Source organism: Arachis duranensis, chromosome 10 (genome assembly GCF_000817695.3).
Source record: "Arachis duranensis cultivar V14167 chromosome 10, aradu.V14167.gnm2.J7QH, whole genome shotgun sequence".
NCBI lineage: Eukaryota > Viridiplantae > Streptophyta > Magnoliopsida > Fabales > Fabaceae > Arachis > Arachis duranensis.
In genome coordinates this window covers 106,062,447-106,074,288 of record NC_029781.3, presented here as the reverse complement: position 1 = coordinate 106,074,288, position 11,842 = coordinate 106,062,447, and the positions used below count along the sequence as shown (strand labels likewise).

The window sequence follows — 11,842 nt, the reverse complement described above, 5'->3', positions numbered from 1 at the left end:
ACGTTGAAGAAAACAAGGAAGAATAAGAAGCTTATAAGATGAGAGATCTATTAACTTTACACCTTAAGATTTTGAGTTGGATGTGGTGTCTTTTTATTTTATGTTCTCTCACTTGGTTCTTCCCTAAAGTCTCTCTGATGGTCGAGAGCTCTCCACAGTGGCCCAACAAGTGGTATCAGAGCAAATGGTTAATCGATTTGGTGATTTTAGGAGTATTCAATTGGTTTAAGGGGTATTTAACTTGAAGAGCATTGAAAGTCTTCTCGATAAGGGTAGTCTGGACAAATATTCATATGTGGTATGTGAGGATTGTAAGAATTAGTCTCACATTGAAGAAAACAAGAAAGAAAGCCGATGGTTAATTGATCTGGTGGGTTAAGGAGTACTTAAGATGAAGCATCAAAGAAGAATACTCATATGTGGTGTGTGAAGAGTGTAAGAATTAGTCCCACATTAAAGAAAAAAAGGACGAAAGCCGACGATTAATCGGTTTGGTGGTTTAAGGAGTATTCAAGGTGAAGTATCAGAGACGAAGACTCATGTAGTGTGTGAGGAGTGTAAGAATTAGTCCCACATTGAAGTAAACAATGAAGGGTGATGAGTTTATAATATGAGAGACCCATTAACTTTACACCTTAAGGTTTTGAGTTGGATGCGGTGTCTTCTCATCTTATGTTCTCTCACTTGGTTCCTCCCCGAAGTCTCCTCGTTGGTCGAGAGCTCCTCACGATGTCCTAACAAAAGGTATTAGAGCTGTGGTATCTTTTCATCTTATGTTCTCTTACATGGTTCCTCTTTGAAGTCTCTCTGATGGTCGAGAGCTCCCCACAGTGTCCTAATAAGTGGTATTAGAGTTGATGTTTAATCGATCTGGTGGTTTAAGGAAGTATTCAACGTGAAACATCGAAAGTCTTCCCGACAAGGATGGTTTGGACCAATACTCATATGTGGTGTGTGAGGAGTAACAAGAAAGAGAGCTGATGGTTAATTGGTCTGGTTGTTTAAGGAGTATTCATGGTGAAACATCGAAGACAAATACTCATATGTAGTGTATAAGGAGTGAGTCCCACATCCCATTCACTTTACACCTTAAGGTTTTGAGTTGGATGTGGTGTCTTCTCATCTTATGTTCTCTCACTTGGCTCTTCCGCGAAGTCTTCCAATGCAAGTAGTCGATAGCTCCTGATGCGGATTTTGAAAACTACAAACAAACCGGCAAGTGTATCGCGTCATACCAAGTAATACCTCATGTGAGTGAGAGTCGATCCCACGAGGATTGATGGACCAAAAAATAATAGTTGAGTGATTTACTTAGTTAGACAAGTAAAAATGAATGTTTTGAGTTCAAATCGCATTAAACAGTAATTTAGAAGATTTAAGAAAGCAAATAGTAAAGTGGTTGTAAGAAACAATGTGAGAAAGTAGTTAAGGATTTTGCACTACAAGAAAAATACCCATTCAGCCACACTTTTTTTAAGCTACATTTAAAAAGCGTAGCCTATTCATAGAATAGGCTACGCTTTTTTCAGTGATGCCTTTTTATAAGAGAAAAGGAAACACAATTTTGGCATCATTTAAAAAGTGTAGCCTTAGGTATTATAGAAATCACTTAAAAAGCGTAGCGTATGTTAATATTTATGGGTCCACTTTTTGTATCTAAGAAAACGCTTTTAAAGAGTAGCCTATTTATTAAGTTTTGGATACACTTCAAAAATGATGCCTAATGTATCTAAAGCAAAAGATTTGACACTTAATAAATTTTTTTCCTCAGTTTTCGAAAGCAAAACTCAAACACTTAATGAAATTTTTGTCCCTCCAAATCCAAAACCCAGACTTAGCCTTCATCTCGATCCCTCCAAATCCAAAGCTCACCATCGAAGAAACACTCTCGCTACAGAAACCCTCTCACCCACCACTCACCGTCGCTTCTCTTCGCCCTCCTCCTCGTCGCTGTGCCGCCCTTACCATCGTCTTCTCGTCGCTGCGCCGCCCTTACCTTCGCCAACCCTGTCGCGCACAACTCTCACCTTCGCCATTCTTACCGTCGCTGTTGACCGTCGCCACCCAGTAACCACTCACCGTTCACCATCGTCGCTCATCACCTTTGCCATTGTCACCACTGCACAGACCATCGCTCTTCTTCGCCGTTCTGCACAAATCATCGCTGCGCCGCCCTCACCATCGTCATCTCCGTGCTTCTCATCATCGTCATCTCCGTGTTGATTATGTATGTATTGATTTCTATTTGGTTCTGAAATTTCAGAGGTTTAGGGTTCCGATTTTAGGGGTTTTAATTTAGGGGTTTTAATCTGTGAAATATGGGTTTTAATTTGGGGGTTTTATGAATTGATGAAGCTGCGTGGTTTAACAGATTAATGAGTATTGTTAGATTATTTGTTAATGAAGCTGCGTTGTTTAACCTTCTGATAAAGAATAGAATAGTGTCCTTACAGTGATTTTTCTTAGTGATTTTTCAAAGGATCATATCAATTCTAGTGACCTGTATTATATGCAATGCTACTAACAATTTTCCACAAGCCAAGAAAATCTGGGTTTGCGTATGCTTGTCATTGTTATTAATTTATTTATTATGTCTAATTTGATTTATTTATTTCAAGTTCATAAATCTGGGTGAGTTTATGATATATTTAATTCAGCTAGTTCTTTCGCCACTGAATGATTCTGTGAAAAATCACAATTCAAGATGAATAATATAAACTTAGCTATTCTTCAATTGGGACAAGGTTTGAAGGCTTATGCTTATATCTTGAGTGCTATCCATTTCTATAAACACAGCCTGCAGATTCCCATAGATTTCTGATTTGCTGGCTTTCTGCTTTATGCTTTCTTTGGCACTTTTAACCATATTTCTTCTTATCAACTATAATTAAAAATTATAATATCAAATCTCAGATTCATTCATAAGACTTGCCGCTACCGATTCCAAATTCCAATGCTCATTTACCTACCTGTTTATTGAGAACAGCCAGGCTCTTGGTGTGCAAGAGTGAAGAAAATTCCTCAGTGAACTAATAAAGCCACTAAATCAAACTTTGGGGCCTTTTTAATTAGTAATAATAGGAGTATTCCTTTTAGTCATTTTTTTAGTACTTTGTGTTTGCTTTCTCAGATTTTACCTATGATTCAGTTTTGTCTTTTAAATTTCAATTCATGAAAATTAATTTCTGTGAGTAAATTTGGTTTCTTTCGCATTAGAATGTGAAACCAGTTTCTGCAAATTGGTTTATAAATATACATATTGAAAAATAGTGGTTTTGCAGAATCTTGTGTCTAATTTGATTCAAGAGCTGTAATCTTGCATGTTTCTAAATTCTAAGTGGTCGGTTCAGTCCCCTATTGTAGCTCTTTTCCATTTCTTGAAGATAAGTATTGTTCATAAGTATAGCAATGGTCGTACTAATCATGTGAGTTGCAGAAGGATCTAAATGTGGGTGTAGATGGTGAACTAGTGAACTAGTGAAGTCAAAGTTTATCAAGTGATTGCCCTAATATTGAATATTGAATGGCAGGGTCAACAAGATTTCACGTTCAAAAATCAGAGGAGGAATGGAGGGCCATTCTCTGTCTGTCTCTATCTGTCTCCCTCATGAATTCACAGACAGTAGAGAGAGGGCAAGGAACAGAGGAATAGCCAAAGCACCAGGGAGCAAAAACAGGAGTGTTCTTCAAGTTTTTGGCTCTTCATCAACCATAGCACCAAGAGAAAGAGAATGATGGCCAAGGAGGGAGCTGACTGAAGCTTAAGAGGGAGCTGCGTTTCACTCACCCAACTGTTCTTCGAGTTTCTTTGCTAGGTGAGGACAGCGACTTCATCTTCTTTTTTTTCTCCTCTAATTCAAAATTCTGATAATTCTCTTGCTCAAGAGTCAATTTTGAAAGTTTGACACATTGTAATTTAATCTTATATATTGATGGGTAAATTACTTTAATTAGTAAGAATCTCTAATTCACAAATGTTTGTGTTTTGACTGCTGGAATCAGACTATTTCGTGAACAATATTGTATGACAAGAACAGTATTGTATGGCAATGACTTCTCAGCTTTCCGAGGCAAAAAAACGAGAGCGGGCCTTTACGAATAGAGGACGCAGGAGAAGCCAAGAATTTGCTTCAATATATATTCAATTCAGTCGCAGATGTTAGATGCTCTATTTGATATTAATTTGTTTTTTTCTCTTCTATCAGAAGATTAATAACTTTTATTAGAAGATACTTATGTAGGATACAATATTTTAATTTTTTATAGTTTATTAGTAGTAAATTCTAAGTGGTCTAATGTATATTTTGATATGGGTATGTTTAATTTAGTGTGAGATGTATGAATACTCATTTATGATCATCCCAATATTTTTAGTTCATTATAAATATATTTTGTTAAAGGATAATTTTTATTATTTAAAGAATATTGTATGGTATTATTATGTATTTATTTTTATTTTATAATTTTTAACTAATTTAATTAAAAAAATAGGATTATATATATAATCATATTACTAAATATTAGGTTTTAGAAAAAAAAATTATTAGAATATATATATATAGAAAATAAAAAAAAAACAATGAGGGACCTAAGGCTATACTTATATACAGTAGCTATAGTATACAAAAAAAAAAGAGGGATCTAAGGCTACGCTTATAAAAAGTAGCTATGGTATACAATGTGGCTACGCTTTACAAGTGATGCAGTAGCGTTGAAAAGCGTAGCCTATTCTGGAAAAATGAAAGCTGAAAAGCGTAGCCTTTGGTCTTGGACAGCATCACTTGAAAAGCGTAGCCTATTCCCAAACGCCAAAAGCGTAGCCCTTGGTGCAGAAAAGCGTAGCCTTTGAGAATAGGCAACGGCCGAATAGGAATCACTCCAAAAAGCGTAGCCGTAGCCCAAAAAGCGTAGCCGTAGCCTAAGGCATCATTTTTTTTCACTTTTGGCTACACTTTTCAAGTGTACCTGAATGGGTGTTTTTCTTGTAGTGTTGAGATGTTCAAATTTTAGAATTAACAATTCTTATTAACTACTTTGATTATGCAAAGATTCCATTCATAGCAAACTTTAAGTGATTAGACTCCAATTCCTTAGTACTTTAATCCTCCTCTAACTCAATTAACTGCCAATTTTTTGGTCACTTAATCTAATTAGAAGGTTTAAGTTAAAATTCTAGTTTGCAAGCCACACAAAATCCTAAAAATCCAAAGATGATATAATTATATGTCACGTATCACATTAAATTTAGATAATTAGAGAGTTATGATAATTCAGTTTCAAGCTGTTATTCAGGTGAATGTAAATCAATGCAAAAATTAGGAGTAGAAAACAATAGTTATTAATCTATCCAAATAAATAGAAAATAATAGTTCATAAGAAAGAATCTCTTTAACTTTTTTTTTTTAATTTAAGAGTTAGTAATTTTTGTAGATATTTCAACTCATTAACGTTCAATACAAGACGTACTCTAATAGACTTGTAACAAGTGACAAATCCAAAAATAATTTAGTAAGGACAAATAAATATTATTATCGCATACTATTTAAAAAAAAAAATTCAAATTGTAAGGGAGGACTTGCTCCCGCTACAATATATATATCCGTCCCTATATATATCCGTCCCTAGGCTTGTTAAGAGATTGTCTTCGTATCATTTTTTTATTAAATAAGATATATTTTATAAACTTTCTATATTTTTTAAATGATTGATATGTGAGAAAAGATTATAGACTTATCTTTTATATCATACAAATATATCATACAAATAAATAATTTTTTGGTGAAAAATAAATTTGGATAAAGAATATTTTTTTTATTAAATTTAGGAAAAAATATGTGCATTGTTGCACATAACAATTTTTTATGTAATTTTTTTTGTTAAACAAAAATTTTTATTCTTTACTAAAACTTCATTGTAGTATAATCAAAAAATAAAGTATGCCAAATAAGAAATAATAGAAGTATCCTTTATTTTTGTTTAATTATCATTTTTCCTTTAATTATAATTGAGAAAAATTCAAAATAGCCTCCGACAATTATCTCAAAAGACAATGAGATTCTTGATAAAAAAAAAATAACCCGGTTCTTGAGCTTTATTTTTATGGTATTGATTAATCCTTGTGTAAAAAAAATTAATGTTATTTTTTTGCACAGAGACTAATCAATCCTAAAAAAAAAAATATATCAAGAATCGGATTAGATATTTTTTTTTTGGAAGTCTCGTTATCCTTTCGAAATAATTATGAGGGGTGGTGGGGTATTCACTCATTATAATTTCAGTTGAGAACTAGTATTATTACCATCCAAAATTTTAACGAGCATACACAAGTGAACCATAAGCCTTACCACGTGCCTATTTTCCGCATATGCGTTGTAAGAAAAGTTTATTTGTTTTCTTTCGTACTTTTAAAAAATGGTAATTATTCTGATAAGATTACTAATTTTTTATAATTATTTATAAAGATATTTTTGTACATATAGTAATATAATATTTTTAAAAAATAAATAAAAACTATAGACAAAAATAAATATAATCTACATGGTAGGTTTTTATTTATCTATTTTAATTTTTATATTGTATCAATATATATAAGTTTGTGATCGTATTCTAAATTTGTCATTTGTTATTTTTTAGTAAAAATTTATTTGTCTTGTTTCTAAATTTTAAGGGTCTTAACTATGTAGATTATCAACAACATATTCTATGTTGATTGACATCATGTTATTTGTGTTTTGTTAAGACATTGCCTTAGAAACCAAAAAGCTAATTAAATAATAAAGGTATTGAGGAGGATTTGTGTATGTTTTAGTTGTATTTGTATTATGAGGTCTCTGACTATGTTTTACATTTGAGCATCGGTAAGAATTTATATACTTAAATGATTTAATAAATTTGATTAAATTATTAGTTAATAAATTATTAATTATCAATTTTATAAAAAGTTAATCGAAATTTTTATATTAAGTGTTCTCACCTGCTGTTTGTCAGCCTTTTATTTGGTAGATACGTAATAAATTTTCATTTTTTCTCTTTAAAGAATTAGTCCATCTTAACTTTCTTTTTCTTCATATTTTAAACTTATTCAACCTCACTGCTCAGCATATTTATTTTCATTTTCCATTTCTAAACGTAGAGTCGTAGATTTTAGGTTTGGTCACTTTATTTTTTAGTGTGCAGGTTTGATTTCCTTGATATTAGAGGGTGTTTATAATACGATTTGGTCTCAATTTTAAATTCTAAACACGGTTCGAATTCGATAGGGTTAAGTCAAACACGAAATCAAATTAAATGCCTTGGCTAAATCATTCAATTGAGTCAAGACCAAAGTTCAAATCACCCGATCTGACCAGACTAAACCATTTATTATTATTATTATTATTATTATTATTATTATTATTATGTACTTGTTGAATTGTTATAATATTTTTCATTGTGTTTATCATAATCTTTTAATTTTATTAATTCAGTTTTCTAAATAAGTTTTATATTTAGTAAAATAAATTTATTTGTTTTTAATTGAGTGAGTTTATACTTGATTTGTTGAGTCCAATTCTAATAAAGTATTTTACTTTTATAATATATATTTGGCTGTGGCAATTATTGATGAATTAGAATTTATATAAAACAAATTTATACTAATTTTTAACGCTACATCTTAAGTTTCATTAGTTGGATCTTTTTATCGATGTGCCATGCTTTTTTTTTTGAAATATATTATTAAAATGTCATAATCTTTTGAAGGTAATTATCTAAATGCCACTCTTTTAATTTGTTAAGTTTTAAATTTTTAATTATAATTAATTATAGTAATATAAAAAGAGTGACATCTAAGTTAATAGTTTTAAAAGAAAAACATTTTGATATTAAGTTTTGAAAAAAAAAAATCCATTAGTAACAAGTTGTTTTTATTTATTTATTTTAGTTTAGATTTCATATGAAGTCCATTTTCATCTGGTTTGGGCTCAAATTTTATTGTGATCTGAAAATAATGAAAGTTTACGTACTAAATGAGTAAAAATCTGAAAATCAACCTGATTAATATTTAAAGTCGAATCTAAACAAAGACAGATCCGATTTCATCTTACGTAGAAACATTCCCTAGTTGACACACGAAAATTTTGATATCTTATATTAAAGATATCTACTATACACCTAAGCAAAAAAAAAATTATACACCGTTAATATAAGATTTAGTTTGGTAAAATTTTTACTTTTTAAAAATAGTTTATAAATGATAGCATTTGAATTTGATAAATTAAATTAAAAATAATTTTTAATAAATATAAAAAAAACAAACACATTTGATAAAATAGTTTTTAAAATTTAAAAATACTATAATAAATATTAATGTAAGTATTAAATTTGAATATTGATTAATTTATAAAGTTATATTAAATTTTTTAATTTTAATAAACACAAATTAATTTTAAAAACCTCTTCTTTAAGTACTTTCAAAAGAAATACTTTTAACTTTTAAAAACTATAAATATAAACACATAAATTTTTTATTTATCAAATACAAAATAAAATATTTATACTTTCAAAAAATACAAATACTTCTTCAAAAAATTTTATCAAACCAAATCTAATTATGCTAGCTAGAGTCCAAGGAAAGGTATAATTGGTTTGGACACATGCATGAAATAGTTACTTTATGAATACAGCTAACTACAAAATTACTACATAAAGTTTCTAATTCTAACATTTTCTGTTTTGCAAACAGAGCGAGCTTATTATTGGTCGTTTTGTTGAAGAATATGATATGAATGCATTAATTTTATGAATAATTAAAATATTCGATTTTTAATTAGTTAATTTTTTTATTTTAATTTTTTTAATTTTTAAAAGATTTAGAATTTAAATTAATATTTAAGAATTAGAATTCAAAACTTAAAATTTAAGATTTAAAAATTAAGATAAAAAAAATACTTTTAAAAAATTGACTGATATTAATTAAAAAAAATTAACTTTCTAATTATCCTCATAATTTTAATAAAAAAAATTACAATTTCAAAAATATTATTTGTACATCAAAATCAGCCACTAAAATCAACTATCAATGTATTGGTGTATAAATATATATGTAGTTTAATTTATTTTCAATGTGTATTTGTATTCTAATATGTATTTTGTACTGTGGCTAACTTTCGAAGCTGATTTTGGTGTACACGTAGCATAACTCTTATAATTTTTTAAGGACCAAAAAATACTAGGAGTTAATTTTTTTCAAGTGTAAAAAATGAAAAAAGTTTATTAGTATCGATTCAAGAAAAGAAAAGGATGCAAGCAAAATCTGATAGAAATAAAATTAGGATATAGTTTTAAATTCGATGAGCGTTTATAAAATCATTTATAGAACGGTCAAGTATAAAATATCCTAATAGGAATGAAAAGATGCATTGCGAAACTTGAGCATGAGCATGTTTGTGATCTCCCAGCGTACCATAATTTAATGAAGAAATAAGAATAACAAATGATTTGTAAAAATGAATTAAATAGGAAGGGTCGAAATGAGGGAGTGTTGGTATACCAATATTATTTGGCAGCACAGCACATCAAATAAAATGAAATGAATGGGCATCACTCACCAAACCATAACCCTTTCCCTTTGGAGTCACGTTGCCTTAATCTTATTGCACTCTTTTGAAATCAATCTTGCTTCCTTCCACTCAGCAATACGCTTCCCATTGAAACCAACACTTTTCCTCTCTATATGTGGACTATGGAGTGGGAAATAAACTTGGTTAGTTGGTCTTTCTTGGTCTAGTTCTAATTCATACCACCAACAACAATATCCAACCATAACCATAATAATAAAGTTAATTTAACAGACGCAACACAGCAGAACAAAACAAATCAAATTAAAGCAAGCTAAGCGAATTGAGAATAATATGCTCCCAACAATCCAACCTGGACGGGACCTAACCTTAACAGCAGCAGATGCCCATGCCGCCGCCACATTCTTCAAATGCATTAGCTGGCAAGTCGAGGAAACCTTAGATTTACTGAATTGCCCTTACCATTATGTGTGCGAGACAACTTACCCTGCAAATTACCCACCTTATGTTGATATCTTGGTCCTCCTCTTCGCGACAGCTTCTTATTTGGTGACACTTGTGATTGTTGCTACCACTGCAAGGTCTCGTTATTCTTCTTCTTCTTCATCAACACAAAGAACAACAAGGTACCTGCTTCCATGTGGACCAATATCACTCCCACTAGTGATCTTAACCTTTGCAAAGGGTCCTCAAATCAACACATTATTCCCAATATCATCCACTGGCCCTGCAATTCTCCACCTGGTCCTCATCTCTGCATTGGTCTTTGACTCTCAGGAGGAGGAGGAGGAGGAAGAGGAAGAAGAAGATGAGAACAAGAAGAAGAAGGACTTGAGGTATGCATTGTTTGCAGCATCGACAGTATCAGGAATCCTGCATGCAAGCCTGTACCTGGACTATGTGGTGATGCCTTATTACACGGGCTTGGACGCCATGAAGAATTCGAGATTGTCAGGAGAGTGCGATTCTTGTGTGTGCAGGAAAGAGGAGCTGGTGGTGGGAGGGAAGGTGGTTAGGTACAGGGCTTGGTCACTCACCACTTTCATGGTTGTTGGGGTTCTCTGTTTCAGGATTATATGCAGAATCGCCGCCGCCGGCAACAACAGAATCATGTTGCAGAGGATTAAGGGGCTTATGGAAAGGCTAAGCTGGCTTTTCATATTTCTGGATTGTGTTTATCTGGCAGCAAAATCACCTCATCATCATCATGCGACACTTGCTGCTTCTTTTGGAGCCATATTGCTTCTCATTCTACTTCATCTCCTCAAACAGGCCTCCTTTTTATTTTCTTCAATGCTTCCATTCCCAACACATCTCATCGTGAATCGAAATTCTCTAGTTAAACCGTTATAATATAAGGATCGTAGTTTTCTTTTCCTTTTTGTGTGTCTATTGTTTTAGTCGGTATAGAATTCAATAAGATTTACAACCATATAGAACATGGCTTATAAGTTTAACTTGGTGTTACTCAAAATAGTAACTTTTTTTTTTGGTTATCTTCTGCTTGCGACTATTCCTCTATCTATTTTTGGTTTTTCTTATCGCCATGCCTGAAAATTAAACTAACTATTTTTCCTTAAAAATAAAAAAAGAAGAGAAAAAATATAGGAAAAATATAGGTTGACAATGAGAATACTAAACAATATGTGAATAATGGATATGTGGGATGTTCAATTTAATAGATATGTAGACGAGTATGTTCATTATTTTTAATTGGACGATTATTTCTTTTGATTCAATTTAGTCATGCACAATAACAATGACTAAATATTCAATTTATTAAGTGTGCAAATGTTTATCCTAATATTAAAATTTAAAAAATAATTTGAGAATAGAGTATTTTTTTTTTACTTTATTAAATCAATTCTAAAATTTTAGAATCTATTGTTCACATTGTTTATAAAAATCATTACCTATTAACAAAATCGAAAAACATATTAGGTTAGATCAGCTGAGCTAGTAACCTGCACAAAAATAAGCCTCGCATAATAATTATAATTGAGAGAAGAAAATAACTATAGGAAAAATATTTACCAAGTGATTGTTTTCGTGTTGGAGACTCGAATAGTTTTTAGTATTGTGTTTGTTTCAAGTTTCAACTTTATTTTTTAACAGAAATTAGTTTTATTAAAAATTACTTTTCGTATATTCTTTATAAACTTTATAAAATAAATAGTTTTTTAATTATAAAAAGTGAAATTATAAAATCAGAATTTATGCACCGAAACATTGATATACACACTTGGTTGAAAACGAAATCTGCCCCAACCACATGGTGTCTAGAC

At 30.9% G+C, this 11,842-nt stretch overlaps 1 protein-coding gene across 1 annotated transcript; it reads left to right on the top strand.

Moving 5' to 3' along the window:
• The first annotated feature begins 9,760 nt into the window (after positions 1-9,760).
• On the top strand, positions 9,761-11,014 carry LOC107471736 (uncharacterized). Its single transcript, XM_016091227.3, has one exon. The coding sequence runs from the start codon at positions 9,891-9,893 to the stop codon at positions 10,908-10,910; it is 1,020 nt and encodes a 339-aa protein (XP_015946713.1). The 5' UTR covers positions 9,761-9,890; the 3' UTR covers positions 10,911-11,014.
• The last annotated feature ends 828 nt before the right edge of the window (positions 11,015-11,842 follow it).